The 15,894-nt window shown below is 45.4% G+C and overlaps 1 protein-coding gene across 2 annotated transcripts in view; it reads right to left on the reverse strand.

The window, feature by feature from the left end:
* Positions 1-520: 520 nt before the first annotated feature.
* Adra1a (adrenoceptor alpha 1A) overlaps positions 521-15,894 on the reverse strand; it is a 91,709-nt gene continuing 76,335 nt past the window's right edge. The window contains exons 2-3 of one of the 2 annotated variants that reach the window (XM_013514141.1): positions 9,903-10,285; positions 521-5,483 (exon numbers count right to left, since the gene is read on the reverse strand). In XM_013514141.1, coding sequence (XP_013369595.1) covers positions 5,475-5,483; positions 9,903-10,285 — 392 coding nt within the window. In that variant the 3' untranslated portion in view covers positions 521-5,474. Of the gene's footprint in view, positions 10,286-15,894 lie in introns of both variants that reach the window. The other variant, XM_013514140.1, reaches the window with a different exon arrangement.

Consider the following 15,894-nt stretch of genomic DNA (forward strand, 5'->3'; position numbering starts at 1 on the left):
GTTCCTAGCAGCCTGGGCTTAGGCTGACAGAGACCGGAAGTGGTTCCTAGCAGCCTGGGTTTAGGCTGACGGAGACCGGAAGTGGCTCCTAGCAGTCTGGGCTTAGGCTGACAGCCCAGGCTTTAGGTGACTAGCGTGGGTCATGGCATAGCACCTGCTATGTGGCTTCCTTTCTTATTAAAGAGAATGAATTGTCTTCAGGGAGTGATGAACCACTCCTGGGAACAAGTACATTGAAGCAAGGTGAAGTGCAAAGGAAGCGAAGACTTATTCTCCCTTTTCCAGCAGTGGAGTCTCCAGTGCTTGAAGAAAGTAACGACTTCTGACTTCCATAGACAGCAGGTGGGAGGGGAAATGAAGGCAGGGCAGAAGTGCCGGCGGTGTGGCACCCAGGAGGACTTCATACATTTCACCTACTCACAAGGCATCTTCTTGCCCATAACTTCATTTGCTCCCCAGGTGAGAACCCGGAGCCCAGAGATGACAAATGACAAGTCAAAGAGCCCCAAGAGATGTGGGCTGCACCAGAGCCCGGGTCTGGGAGGCCCACTCCTTCGCTCTTCCCACAGCACCTCTCTCAATCCTCTTCTGGCTCCTGCCTGTGACCGGCTCAGGGAAGGGCAGGTTGAGGTTCCCAGAGGAGTGCTCCGGAAGACAGAACATGCAGGCTCAACTTTTTAGGCTTCTTCCTTTCCCCTATAGACTTCACCCCTCTCTTCCTCTCCCTTCAGTATCACTGTGCTGGCTCTCTGTGGAAATGCTTCTTTGGTAATGTGACTAGAATCTAGTGCCTTACCATCTTGAAATGTGCACAGGGCTTGGTTTGCTGCAGGTGCTCCAGAAATACAGGTTTTCGTATTTAAGACTTAACCCTGCACGATCTGTCACAGTCACATGGTAAGGAGCAAGAGAATTGGATGTCTGCAATAGTGGGTTAGTTTGTGTGGAAATACTGCGAAGTGGACCCCGTGTAACTTGTTATGCCCAGAGACAAAAATTCCTGCACATCTGATGAGAAAAGCGTGTGCTTTGGTTTGGGTTTTCAGGGCTGAAGTGAGTGTCAGCTCTCACTTGAAGCATAGGTATCAGGGTTGCTTGGGATGTGAAGAAGACAAAGGTGTGGATCAGCCCAGCTTCCCCAAACCAAGCTGACAGCAAGCAAGAGACCTCCTTTTAATTTAATTACTCTCCACTGTTTCATCTTATAAAAAGTCTTTGGGCACCTGGCAATATATTATTACTTAAATATTTGTACTACTTCCATGTTTTGCTATAAAAATTACTTTGTAGCAGAGTTTTAAAAAGCCTCCCTACTTGTCAGGTTGAATTTGGGCAACCTTGCTTGCAGATTAAAGCTGCTCATCCTCCTACTATTCGCCGGTGTCCTCTCTTTCGTTGTGATTTACAATGCCTGTCGCCTCTGGTATGATGCAGGCACCAGGAAAGCAGAGATGCTGGGAGGCAAGACGTGCTCATCCCGATGCTCAGTTCTTGATGAATGGGCTCTGGGTCTTCAAACCTTTAAGAGCTCAGTTCGTGGAATGCATTTCATAATGAAAGAAAAGCCGGGGTTACAAAAGGAATGCAGATCAGGTGGGAAGAAAGACTATTTTTGTTTGTTTGTTTGTTTTTTTCTCCGGTACCGGGAACCGAACTCACGACCTTGCGCTTGCCAGGCAGGCGCTTTTGCCGCTGAGCTAAATCCCCAGCCCCAGAAAGACTATTTTAGTGGATGAATCAATAGTAAGTCCTGGGTCTGGGCTAGGATGCTTTGATTGTTTGTGTAGGTCCTGCCTTTCTGTGTGACTTTCTCTCTGGCATTTCTAGATTGGACGGAAGCTCATGAATTAGGTGGCAGGATGTCCCACTGTGGCTGATATTTGGGATCAGAAATACTTCCAATCTCAGAGTGCCTGGGGATGGGAAGAGAGGGCAGGAGACCAAAGCAACAGCGTCTTTTGCACAGGAATCACACCTGCAGATGCCGAGCCAGCTGTTAGAGCACCTGGGCCTTGCTAATGAGGACAAATGTTCCTTGCTTCTCAGCAGGAACTGATGGAGGAGGGAATCTCCATGGCTGTCATGGTGGGACTACTAGGGCCATCGACTTCTCTGCAATAAGAGGCATGGGTGGGTTGATAAAGCAGAAGTGGGATAGAATACTGCAAGAGAAGGCGGACAGGACAAGGTGCTTTAGGGTCACACTGGAAGAGGCAGCACTGCATTGTTCCCCCAGAGAGGCTTGGGCAGAGGGGACTTCAGGGGTCTCAGAAGGTCTGAATTAAGAGGATTGTTTTCAGGAGTGGCTGCCCATGCCTCACGTCACATGAGGTTGATGTGGCCACCTTTCTGCTTTTCTTAGGCCACGAGACAGAACAGAAGAAAGCTCCCTAAAAGATCTTGCACTCATTTTCTATGCCAGTCCCAGTGTGCGGCAGACAGCCTTAGCCTACCTACAGCTGTGACTTGGGACCAGTCCTTGGGCTGCTTCTGACCCCACCTTGTTCTTTCTCATCCTGCCTTCAGAGTCAAGGGTCTGTTCAGTGCTAAGGCTCTGCTCTCCCAGGCACAGATGTCTTTGGGATGCTTGGAGGTGGCAGTCAGCCCTGAATCCCTACTGATGTGCTCTGCACCCAAATTAGGATAGTACCATAACTTTTTAGAGTTCCGAGGCTCATCCACTACTACCTGAGCCTTCCTGGGTATTTCCTAGTTTCTGTGCAGCTGGTCTCCCATCTCTGCCCATAATGAGTGGCAGACTGTATAGAGCCTGCCCAAGCCCTTCTTTCATGCCCGAAGGAGAAAGTGGTGCTACTACTAAGCGACTTTGATTTCCAGTTCCCTCCAGGTCAGTTCTGCATCCACTATGTCAAATGCCCCACTCCAGAGCCTGGCCACAGAGTCCCCTCAGTCAACGCTCTAGCTCCTGCCCTAGGCTATGGGAACTGAGCTTTATTTCCAACCAGGACTGTTTTCTTCTTCCTCACCGCCATCAGGATGGACTGAGGAAGGGAAAGGGGACCCACAAAAGCACCAGCTCAGGGAAATATGCTTCCACATCCCCAGGAAGGCTAACTGTGCCTCCCCATAGCACTGTCCTTAGCACTTCTATTCTAGTTAGGTGATTTCAGACTTACCAGAAGAGGAAAATTGGGGAAAGAAGAAACAAAGCACGAAGAAAAGGATTGAAATCCTCCCATTTGTCCTTTGGAAGACACCATCTCTTTGTGTCCCGTGACTGCTTTCTGAGCTCCAAGCAGCTCTCAGATGCCCTGGTGCAGGGCACTGTGCTCAAAAGTCCTCTCCAAGAAGGCAAGTGTGATCTCAAAAAGCTTTTGGGAACCTCCATGTCACCAACTTCCAAGGGTCTGGGAGGATGGCCTTGGTCATGTAACAGCTACTTGTTGCTGCAGCTCAGAGTCGGCATATTGTCATGGCCCACTGCCCAGAAGGTCACGAGTGGGATCCATGCACTCACCTGGGCACCTGCGGACTGCCTGTTCCACAGGATGCGGGGGTCAAGCGAGGCAGGTGCTCACCTGCTTTCCTGACACCTGCTCGGAAGGTCCCAAAGAATGATGTCACTTTATCTAGCAGCTCACATAGGTTCAGCCCAGGCAAGATATGTCAGTGACATGTTTTAAAAAGGCTGCTTGTATGCTGAGCACCAAAAGCCACCATTTAGTGTCACCTGCACTACCCGGAAGCTGTGATGCCACAGGTCATGTGTGGTATGTTGTGGTCCAGGGGCTGAATTTGCTGAAGTCTTTTAAAAAAGATTGTCCATTTTCTTCCCGAAAAGTCAAAACACAGAAGAATGCATGATAGACACCATATAGCTCATAATGCCTAAAATATTTACTCTCTAGCCTTTTACAGAAAAAGCTTGGCAACTCTTGGTGTACATTAAATAGAATTTTATTTTTTTGGTTTATCTGGGAACATCCTTCCCCTCCCTCACTTAGAACAATGCCTCTCGGAAAAACACATTCTTGACTTCTACACAGATGACCCTGGGCTCCAGCCAGCTCATAAGCTGGGGACTGTCTGAGCCTCACTGCAGGTTTTGTGCCAAGGGCAGTGTTGGATGCAAGAGAGGTAATTTGCTGCTGACGGTCAGTGTGTGTACAGGGGGTCGTAGCTCCCAGTGCAAAGATGAATTCCTGCAACTCCCTGTGGGACCTCTGAGGACCTTGCGGAGACTGTCATTCTTGGGCTTTGCTTTACATTTCACCTCATTGAGCAAACTGAGAGCCTCCTGCCCTGCCTTTTCCCTCAGCCCTGTGGCTCTGGGGCTGCCTATTTAGGGAGAAAGAACAGAGTTCCAAAGTGCCTGTCTGTCAGCCACAGAGAGGAGCACGGTGGATGTGCACTGGACCCTGAGAAGAGCCCTGAGCTGTCGATAGCTGGCAGAGAGCGCTGGAGAGAAGGTGGAGATGAAAGAGTGTGACAGCAAAGTGGACCTCGGTGATACTGAGATCTCAAAGAAAAAGGAGTCAATGGCTGGATGGGGGGTGGGTTTCAAGGAAATCTTTGAACAACCCCTCATTCCTCCCTGTGCCAAGGACCGATCATAAGCCCTTCCTTCTCTTCCTATCAATCACAGGAATGACCCAAAGCAGGTGAAATTACTTTGACAAGTGTGCAATGTTTCACAGGGATAAATCTAAAGCTCCTGCTGGGATCCTCTGTCTTTACTTCTCTTCATGTTTAAATTCACCTACTGTATTCAGGCTATTTAAAATGCCAGGGTCTGCATCACAGTTTTCTTTAAATACAGTATACATTGCTCTCAGGTTTTTTTTTTTTTTAAACCTAATTGAGTCTGTACTTTTCTTCATTTTGCAATAATCATTTCCAGCTTAGCATGTGTCTACATGGATACAGAGGGAGAGTAATGTAATAGCTCCCCAGCCTTGTGACAGGAGAGGTAATTATTTTCTCTTTTGAAATGAATAAATCACCAGCTTTTGGCTAGTTGCTTGCTTACCAGTTGCAGCAAAGCGTTAGGACAGCACCCTGCTTTGAGTCCTGTTTATGCTGTCTCCCCCTTATCCACAGTCCCTGCTACCCCCACAGCTGGCCTCTTCCTTCTATGCGGGGAAACCCATAATCCACATTGCAGTGGCTGTGAAGAAATGACATTTTCCTGCACAGAGCAGATGAGGCTCATTCTTAGCCCACCCACACGATATTTGGGTCTGGAGGGCATGAACAAGGTCATACTGATGGCCACAGTGGCAAGGGGTCAGCGCCTTCTGCTGAGATCCTAACCAGCTGTTCCGGCCCAGTCCCAAACCGTCATCTCCACTCACTCCTCTTGCGGGGACTTTGGAGGCCAGTGGACCCTGCTGCCATTGTGTTTGGAAGATGGTGGACTCAGCCCTGCTCCCAGCGGAGTTCATAGACACGGAGCAGGAGCAACCAGTGTTCCAAGGGAGCTTGACCGGAGCTGTGTACAGGTGGTTTCATGGTTAAAAGTCCTAGTAGTGTAAAAAGAGATGAGTGATGAGTGAGTGACCGCTGATGGCTCCATCTTTGCCACCCGTAGCTTCTCTTTTGTCACCCTGGCTCCTGCTGGGAGAGTTGGCTTTCTACCTGCTCAGCTTCCACCTTTTTGCTTTCTCCCTGTGCTGGCGAACAAAGCTCTTTCCTTAATTAAGTCAACAACTATTCATGCGTAGAAGGAAGATCTATTTTGGCACGAGGACCTGCGCAGCACTCTCTCCAGAAGCCATGAGAATGTTTGTCAAGGCTGATTAAATAGCTGTGTGATTAAAGAGTGAACAATTAGCTGCCCAAGTAAATGGTTCCTAAAATGTTCTCACTCCCAGGCTGAAACTCAGGAACCTACTGGACCAGCGTGTCTGTGTGATGGTTCACACTGCGGAAGTCAAGGGGGAGGCCAAGATGCTCGGACCTATAGCTGTCATTTGTGAGAGAGGAAAGGGTGGGTTTCCTGGGCATAGCACAGCTGCCAACCTGGGTGGCTGCCTGGGTCTCTCACTACCTGAAGGTCAGCAGGCTGAGCCCTTCTCTCAGGGTGGCATCCATGAAACTCACACACTCAGCACATTCTCGGCAATGCCTACAGTCCTTTCCTTTCCAGGCAAAAACCAAAAAAATTTGGAATGCGGGGGAGTGAGCATGATGTTGTATCTGTTTATGTATCTGATCCTGTTTCAGCCTCTCAAGTGCTGGGATTGCTGCCGTGCACCGCTACGCCTGGCATTATCTGCATTCTCTCATATGCCCACTGTTTCCTAATTTGATATTAGTGCCCTTCTTACCAAGCCTTTTAACATCGCAGGCCATTTCCCTAAAAAAGTAGTGCAGTCTGAGAGCATGATAGACACCAGCCTCTCTCAATGATGGCCTACCTGCTCTTGGATTTGGCTGGGTTGGAGACTGGGTAGCATATTTGCCAAGGTTAATTTGTAGGTAAATCACAAGGAAACAAAACATTTCGAAGTTTGGCATCCTCACACACCTAACCCAAGTGGGAGGTTATTGTCCCTCACTGCGTGTGGCATAGAGATGCTGTGGAGAATGAGAATGCTTAGAGTTGGTCAGACTCAAGTTTAAGTCAGATCCTCCTTGCCCTTGGCCAAGCACTTGATTAACTCAACCATCAGATTTTCATTTCTAAAATAGGAAGAGTGGAGTTGTTAGGAGTCTAGAGCCAAGGATTGCTGACACAGGGACACCTAACAGAGAAAGCTTAAGAGACTGTCTGCCAGGGGCGGACCAACCTAGGCAGGTGGTGATGGAATTAGGAGACTTCCCAATTTGGGAAGTGTAGGATACATTAAGTAATTACACCAGAAGCAGAACTGGATGAGATATGAGAAAAGAAAAGGAAGAAAACTGTGATAAGTAAAATGAATTCTGAAACACTTTTATAGTCTGGGAAAATTTTTTTGAAACAAGAATCAAACTCAGTACCTCATGCTTACCAGGCAAGTGCCATGCCACTGAGCTATATCCCCGGCCCCAGAAATTTTTGAATAAAGAGATTTAAGGCTCCTTCTTATGCATATAACTACTGCGGAATAAACTCAAGTTTTGACTGTCCCATAATGTCACTGATTTTTGCAACGTTCAGGCAGTCCCAAAGCAACAGCTTTTTGTAACACATTAGCAAAGGCATTTTAACCAGTGTTACCCTGGGTAAATTCCTCCAGCTCCAAATAGAAGCAGTAAACATGGGAGTATAAATATGACAATCACTTGTTTAGCTGTGACAATTTTAGATAGTTTTTGGCATGCTTAAAGGTACAGATGTTTTTGTGGATGAGTGAAAGGCATCTCAACTTGTGTGCTGTTTATCTCACTTTATCACTGAATTCTGAGTAACATCAATTTTTTTTTTATAAAATTGGCATGTTTATACCCAATATCATGCTATGGGAAAGGGGAAACATGTTAAAAGTTTACCTCCCTAGAGGGCAGTGTGCTGGGGAAGAGTGTAGCAGACAATTATTTACGGATAGCTTTACATGGATACAATTGTCATGGTTCTTATCTGATGACCAAAAGATTTTCTAGTTGTGTGTTTTGATTACAAGTGGCATTAACACTAACTTCCGGGTGCTCATACACTTTCCCACATCTACAATGTAAATTTATCCACAGACGTGTTTCATGATCATGTCTAATACGGGATCACATTTTGAGGAAGACAGGTTATGATCATTCTCCCCAGGAAGATGCTCTTTTTGTAAAGGGAAGCCAAGGCCAAGAGTAATTTTTAAATTCAGAATTTGAAAGAAGCTTTTCTCAGTGATGAAGCTTCTGTCCTGCCAAGGCAGAAAATCAGGAGGCTTTCACATTCAAGTTCTTCCTAGGTGTCCGCCTCTAGAATGAGACCTCTGTATCTGCTTGAACTGGTATGGGCCAGGCAGAGAGACTTGTAGAGTCTAAAAATCCAGCCATCTTCTAAGTGTCAGAATCTATGTTCTTACGACTACATCAAGTATCTATTTATCTTGTTAATAAGACACTGTCCAGAAAGTGGAGAGAGCAGCTGCGTTCAAAGCCCAAACACAGCCATTCACAAAACCTACATCCACATATAGACATATCCTCCACTGCAATGTGGAAAGAGATTTGCTTTTAGCAAGACTTAAGGAAATAATTATTTTGCTGAAAGAGAGATGATTGGGCCATGATTCTTGCTGGAGGGTTATACAACGTCTCCAACCTGCTTTGAAATTCCTGGAGGAAGTCACACAAATAAGGAAGGGGCCACAGAAATGACCAGTAGTTTTAGATCAATGATTCTTGTCAGGAATTATTCAAAAAACATGAATCATATTTTAAGTTCTCATGGTGGGGTAACAGGCATATTTTAATTTTCACATATAGTTACCACTGTCATCATTAGCAATAATCTGAGTTATTAAGGTTTATCAAAATTTGGTAGATATGAAGCAAGAAATGTTGCCCAATTTCCTATAGGAAGCAGTATGGATGAATCTGAGTGGGCTGTGGGATCTTTTGCTGGAATAAAGATTTTTCTGCCGAAAAAATGTTTGCAAACCCCTGCTTTGGGCAGTTCTTTGGTAACCAGTCAGTATGTGTCCGAGACTAAGCACTGACATCTTTCCAAGTCCAGGAAGGGTGTCCCTGGGTCTCAAGGCTCACTCCAGTGTGCCGCAGGTGACCCTCATTCCTGATGCAGGAGTGAAGCAGGTGACAAGAAGTGGAAGTCAGTCATTTCGCCTTTTGAAATACAAGCTCTGGGTTTTCATAACGGAGCTCTGGGAAAGGCAAGTAATTTGTCAAGAATTTTCTAGGCCACATCCAAAAGGCTGTGGAGTGATTTGGCAGCCGCTAGCTTAGCATGAAATTAGCACCCTCAACCTGCTGATCTTTCAGTGTGATGCACTAGAAGCCTCTCCACATCTGATCTTGGAAGTGCTGAAAGGTTTTTGACCTTAGCAGTTAATTTGTGAAGATGAGCCTCATGTGTACTGTAATCTCTTGAGAAAAGCACCCTCTCCCCAGTCGGTCCTCCACTCTCCAGCTTTACGTGGAGGCAGTTGTTATTGTTCTTATCTGATGACGAAAAGATTTTCACAGGGTGGAGCATGAGCCTCCTCATTCTGCAGCAAGAGTGTCCCTAACCCTCATCCTTGGGGATAAGCACAGTATTCCATCAAAGTGCAGCCACAGGGAAGTCTCACTATCTATTTCACCCAAGCTGAGAAACTGGATGTATCAGAAATGGTGGAGCTTTAAAACTCATTCTACAAGTAATGTGCCTGGGTGTTGGCCATCATCTCCCAATTCTCTTTAGGGTTCCTCTCCATAAATGTCAACAGTGGCGTCAGTAGGTTTAGCCCGAAAATAAAGTCCCCTCACTTCCATCAAGAAATAGCTCCAAACTTAGAGTGAATGCTCAAAATATTCATGATGAAATCATAATCCTGTATTTATAGTCTTTCGGATTGTGTATGCAATTCTGTTTCCCATGGTATTTCTCATTGAAAGGGCCAGTGGTGGAAAGCAGACTAGAAAACAAATGAGAATCAGGTGCAGAGATATGTTGTCTAGAATCATTCTGAACCTGTTGGTTGGGAGATTTCCAGCCTCTTTCCTGTTCCTTATGCGTTGCCTGGTGAGTTGGATCTCCTCCCCCATCCCTTGCCTGGTGTACCCTTGTTGAATGCTCCTGTCTTTTCCTCCAAGGAAGGTGAGCTGTCTTTTGAGTAGGAAGTGGGAAGGTATCTAGGATCACCCCTTTCCTTGTGACCTTCCCCCGTCCTCTAAACTTCCTCCCCGTTTTCACTGAGGGAGATGGTGTGGATCTTAATGGTTGGAACTTGGTGGTTTTCTCCAAGGTTGGGGGTTGAGGGCCCCACGCAGCAGCAGACCTGCAAAAAGCTTTTGCTTCTCACCCGGGCAGTGGTGCAAGATCGGTCCTTGGGTACTGTAATCCTGGCAGATCCACGGGGCATGGAAGAGAAAAATTTCCATTCACAGACCCCATCAGTCTTGGAGATCTTATAGAACGTCTCTCCGGATCCCACCGGGATGCGCACCATGTCCTTGTGCTGCCCCTCCAGGGCATGGCTGGGGGCGTGCAGGGTGTAGCCCAGGGTGTGCTTGGAAGAATGCTTTCTGCGGAGACATTGGATTCTCAAGACATTTTGAAAGGCCTTTTTGAACTCTTGACTGGAGCACGGGTATATGATGGGGTTGATGCAGCTGTTTAGGTATCCGAGCCAAAACACTATTTTAAAAACTGTTTCTGAGGGTTTGAAATCAGGGAACAAAGACCCTGAAAGAAAACACACAGAGTCATACATGTTATTTGCAAGCAGCAGGACAAATGGCTAGGAAAATAAGCCAACAAACTTTTTAAATAATAGCTTTAAGTCTTTAAAAAGTTGCAAATGATTCCAGATGCATTTGAATTTCCCACATTGGCCAGTAACCTCTTTGTAACCTCCTCAAAGACCATTCTTACTTATGCAGTCCACACACAGCCAGCATTACAGCAGCAAATTCAGTGGGCTCTCTCAGTGACAGCCTACCCCTTGATGGCTTCTGTTAAATGTCAGATTTCGACTGAGTTTAGATGTACAAGTTTACTTTGCCTGAATTTGAAAATAAGTTGGAATCTACTCAAACAACTCATATTAAAATTTGGTCACTTGAAAATATAATTTATATTCTGATGCAGAGCTATACACCGAGTCTAAAGGTTCATGAACTCCTTTCCTCCTCAAGGTTGGAGCTGTGTATTTCAATGAGAACTTCAAGTTGAAAACATATTGGCTTTGGTAAAATATCAGTTTTCTGTCACTAGGACAGAATACTTGACATATACAACCTAAAGGAGAAAGGTTTATCTTGGCTTATGGTTTTAGAGGTTTCAGTCAATGGTCTTTGGCCTCAAAGGCAGAAATATCATGGTGGAAGGGCATGGCAGAAGAAAGTTGCTTACCTCAGGCAGCCAGAAAGCAGAGAATGGAGGAGAGCCAGAGAAAAAGGAGGCAGGTATGGAAAGGAGGCAGCTATATTGAGATATAGTTCTCAAGCGTATGTCCCTATGACCCACTTCCAGCCAACAGGTCCCTCCTCCTAATAGCCCATTCAGCTGTAAGTTTATCAGTGGGTTAATGTACTGATGAGGTTAGCGGCTTCAGAAACCCACCACCTCTTTGGGTATTTCTTTCCCAATCAAGTTGACAATCATTATTAACCATCACAACCAGTTTGTGGCCAGTGGTTCTCAGCCACTTTTTCTTGTTGATGCATTTTAATATTGCAGTGTGCTTCTTGTCTCAGTATCCCCCATCACTCCCAAATGGTCTTCAGTTGCTTGGCTGTCAGAGTCTTTTCTAATCCCTGGCCTAGCCAGGTTTATAATACTATTGCTTATTTTTAATAGTGTTTTTATTTTACTGTCACTACAAACTTTTTTGAAGTCATTGGTCATATTTTTGTCCTCTGAAGCTCAGCCATTGTGTTTTTAATGCTTTTCTCCACCCTCCCCATCTACCCAAACCTGACTTGCACAGCAGGAGTTAGAGCCTGGGTCTTCTGCCACCTTGCACAGTGACCATCAGAGCTCGTAGCTACAGCATAACAAAATCATGAGCCTTAAAGTGGGCACAGTCTCGGGGGTTATCTTATCCAATTACCCAATTTCCAAACAAACAACAAACAAACATTACTAAAAAGCTATCACGTACTCGAAAGCTACAGTGTTAAAAAATCCTAGAACTCCTAGTTGAGTACACTAAAAGGATACAAAATCCTAGAACTCCTAGTTGAGCCATTTTGATTCTCCACTCCTTAGACTTCCAGTACTGCCTACTAAAGGTACTTTGTGAATGACAAAACTCCCAGTATCTCTCTTCTTCCCCCCTGGCTGGTATGGAAGAACACTTTGACTTTCCCTTCATCTCTTCTCTTCTCTTTCCTTACTTCTAAATTTTTGCCTCTTCCACTGGCTTTATGTCCATTTGTGTAGGTAGCTTTGAGATCAGTCTTATACCTGTGGGTCTTGCTTTCTCCCCGAAAATAGAAAACGTCGAATGGATACTTTCTAATGGCCCCAATACAATGTTTTTCTTGTATTGGATCTTATGGTCTGGATTTTAGGTCTTTGTTTTCCTTTCTGTGCTACGGATCCATCAGAGTCATGACAAAAGGCAGGGTAACTTACAAATGACTTTGGAAAGTGGTGCTCTGCATTTTAGTAGAAGAATGACCTTCTGTACAGTGAAACTCAAGAATGGAGGATCGGTGCTGTGGTGAATGGAAGCCCTCATGCTGACACATTCTTCTTGCAAATCTCAAGATGTTTCAGAGAAACTGATGCAAAGATACGCACACTCACAGACACACAGATGATGACTGTTCACTTAAGAAAAACGTATAAATAAGAAAGTTTCATTCTTTAGCTCCAAAGCTTTTGTCCTTGCTTTGAAGTTTAGAGTTACTGGGTATCTATTCTGAGCTAAACGCTATGCTGAGCACTTAACAAACAATTTAATCATCATTAGTAGCAGTAGGAGTTCTATGACTCCTATCAATATTCCTATCTTACAGCTGAAGAAATTGCCATTTAATGAAGCTGAATGACTCAGTAGAAGTCCTTCAGATAGTTACTGGGAGAGCTGGAATTTTAAATTAGGCAGGCTGAATTTAGGGCTTGTGTTCCTTCGTGGAATCTTAAGATATATCAAAATAATGGATTTTTTTGGTGGGGGAAGAGTGGCGTATATGGAGTTTAGGGGTATATGGTTGGGGAACGCTGAGATGGAAAGATACTTTTTCAAACTTCATCTGAGAGGCAGAGAATGTGATCAGTGTCAACATGATTACTGGGTTCATGTGAATATGGTTATTCCAGAAAAAAATCATCCTACATTATGATGCCTATGTCTTGTCACATATTTCTCCCTAATAGAGACTTGTTTCACAAACATCCACCTTCTCCTGTGCTTAAGAGTTACAAGTATGGATGAGTTGGGCATAGCAAAAACCACTCTGTCTGGAATTTAACTGCTCTGTAAATCATCTCGTCAGGCACAGGGTATTTCCCTTATTTGAAGAATTTCAGTTAACAACAAAACAAGAGAAAAATACGAACTGTGAATGTGAATGCTACAAAAGTGATTTGAGAACCTAGAAATCACCTGCAATTCCTTCAAGGACATTCTTTCTTCTTACAGAGTCCAGCTTTGTATTCATAAATACCTCCGCTTCCTTTCGGTCACTTCCCTTCCATCCCTCTTTTCCTCCCTTTCCTCCAGGTCTGGCTGACCTAGAGCTGAGCTCCTGGGTTCCCTCTGTACTGTAATCTTCATGCCACATCCCCACCAGCAGACATAAATGCTGGTCCTCCCTCTCCATGCCCTGCACTCAAAACACGCATTTGTCTCACTGCAGCTGAAGAATTCAGCGGAAATGAAATTGATCAAAATGCTAACTGCTACAAAGAACTGGATGTAACATAGTCTCCATCCTCAGTGCTATTGTTAACCCAGGAACATCCCTGATACTGGTCTTTCAGCCAATGAGTGAGTTGCTTCCAGGCCAAAGAATATTCCCAAAATGGCACCATCTGGTTTATTCCCTTGAGTGTGTGACAGCGTCCAGATGTGTTTGAGCTTAGTACAGATCTGCCCTCTCCCAATCTGACAGCTCCACCAGGGGCAGGTCACAGGATTCATCTGTCCTGCTTGGAGCAGCCCTCTTCCCTTGGGAAGAGCCACATGATTCTCTCTGCACAGCTGCTGACCGGCTGCGTTGGGAGAGAGACTCAGAACGGTACTTCCTTTAGCGACTTTCCAAAGGGGGAGAAAAGGCACAAAGTTCTGCTCCCCTCGTGATTGACATTGTTTATTGCTCTTCCTTCACTTCATTTTTCCTCTCTTAGGAGGGGTAAATGGAGCTGGAATCAGGCCTGGGAAAAAGCTGCTGCACCCTGTCCCCATCAGAGTCCCTCCTCTGGCCTCCTCCTTCTTCGTCCAAACCTCCCTCTCAGACAGTCTCCTCTGAGCTCCCCATCAGTTATGTCTTCAGCCTCATTTGCTTCTTAGATCCCTCTTTTCTTGATGACAGATGACACCGAAGAGTGAGAAGACAGCTGAAGTGTCTGCTCCCAGTCCTCTACTCACTGAGGCGTGGAGCTCCAGGGCAGAGCCAGATGAGTTAAGGATGGATGTCTTGGACCCAGTCCCAAGGCTGTCAACACCACTTGAGTAGAAATAGACAGTTTTGGTCCCTCCCAGGGCTCTAGAACCCAGCACTACAGGTGCCCTGAAGACATCCCCAGTACTGTGGAGGGTGGCTGCCTGACTCATTGCTGACTGATGGGGTGATTGAGTTTTCTGTCCATTCAGAGTTTCTGCCTTCTGGTCTGACCAGTTGCTTTTTTCTCTGCCTTTTGGCCATAGCTTCTTATTTTTCTCCCTGGCCCTGCCTTCTGTCTGGTGCCTTATTTCCCTTTTTTTGGTGCACTGTTTCTGTCTAGTCTTCTAGTTTTCTCTGCACTAATATTTCTTTCTCTTTTTTTTTTTCTTGCTGCACCATTTGGTATCTAACCCTCTGGGTTTCCTTCATCATGCTTCCTAGGAAGTGCCAGACTTCTGAATTAGCCACATGAGAATAGGGGCTCCTATTTGCCTGTCACCATAGCTATGTTTTGCTACTCAACAACCTCTGGTCAGTCTTTGCCTCAAGGGGACACAACGGCTCCCAGCTTAATTCCCTGTACACCTCGCCCTGCAGGTCAGGTCATCCTCTGCATGTGAATTTGCCTAGTTTAATTCTTGGCATTTGGAAAATCCCCAAATCCCTGAGAACACTTCCCTTCACTGAGTGTCCTTCCACTATTTAACCACTGCAGAATTTCTGACTTGTTTCTGACCCTCCAATATACCCTGACGATTTTACAATAGGGTATGGGTAGAGCTGGTATTTATGTCCGAAAACTATCATTAGGAGCAGCCTCATCTTTGGAGCTGCAAAATCCTTACTTAAACTGCAGAAACTTCTAGATTCTAAAGATATGTTGAAACTGAAGATTTTAAATGATTCCTCTATGTCTTGTCACTTCATGTCCTGTCCCCTGGGAGCATTTAACTTCTTGTTTTTGATCTAGGGTTCATCTGGTGGATTTATTAGGGAGAAACTAGGAATTATACCAGTAAATCCTTGGCCACTAGACTCACATTTTAGCTATGAAGTGACAGCAAAAATTTCCATCAGTCCTCCCAATGTAAGAAAAATCTATTATCCTACCTGCTCATCTCATCTCCAGGTTTGTGACACCATGTTCCAGTTTACTCCAAAACTCAAAGAGAACAGAAATGGAACTCTCCACGTCCCAAGGTCACAGACAGACTTCCTGTCCAACCCAGCACTGACAAGTTAAGGATTCCTTTATAAATTGACTGCTTCTTTCAAAATCAAGGAACTTGGGCATGGAAGCAGAAGGTTGTGACTCAGTCTTCTTGGCTCTAGCCTCAGTGTCTGCTTCATCCTGACCTGAACCCTTGACATCTTCATGACAACCCTGAGAGACAGTGGCTATTGATAAACACTATGTAGCCAGCGTGGCAGAATGTTAGACTATGAAGATCAGCAGGAATGTGGGGATCGTCAATTCCTTTCCAGAGGCAGACAGAAAAGGTGAGTAGAAGAGCAATTTTCCAGAATCACGTGGCTTATTTGTGGTCAAATCAGGACTAGACTCAGAATCTGCTCCATGTAGTTTGGCTGTGTCACAGTGACCTGATGGAGCCTCCTGGAGTTCAAGCAGGGTCTCCCTTGGACAATTCTCAGTCAACCAGGAGTCTTCAGGGACTCCTATTCTGCCTGGAATAGTGGCTAGGGGTCTCTAAGAATTCTGGCTGAATTAGCCACAGA

The sequence above is a fragment of the Chinchilla lanigera genome, unplaced genomic scaffold (genome assembly GCF_000276665.1).
Source record: "Chinchilla lanigera isolate Chin_1 unplaced genomic scaffold, ChiLan1.0 scaffold00002, whole genome shotgun sequence".
Lineage (NCBI taxonomy): Eukaryota > Metazoa > Chordata > Mammalia > Rodentia > Chinchillidae > Chinchilla > Chinchilla lanigera.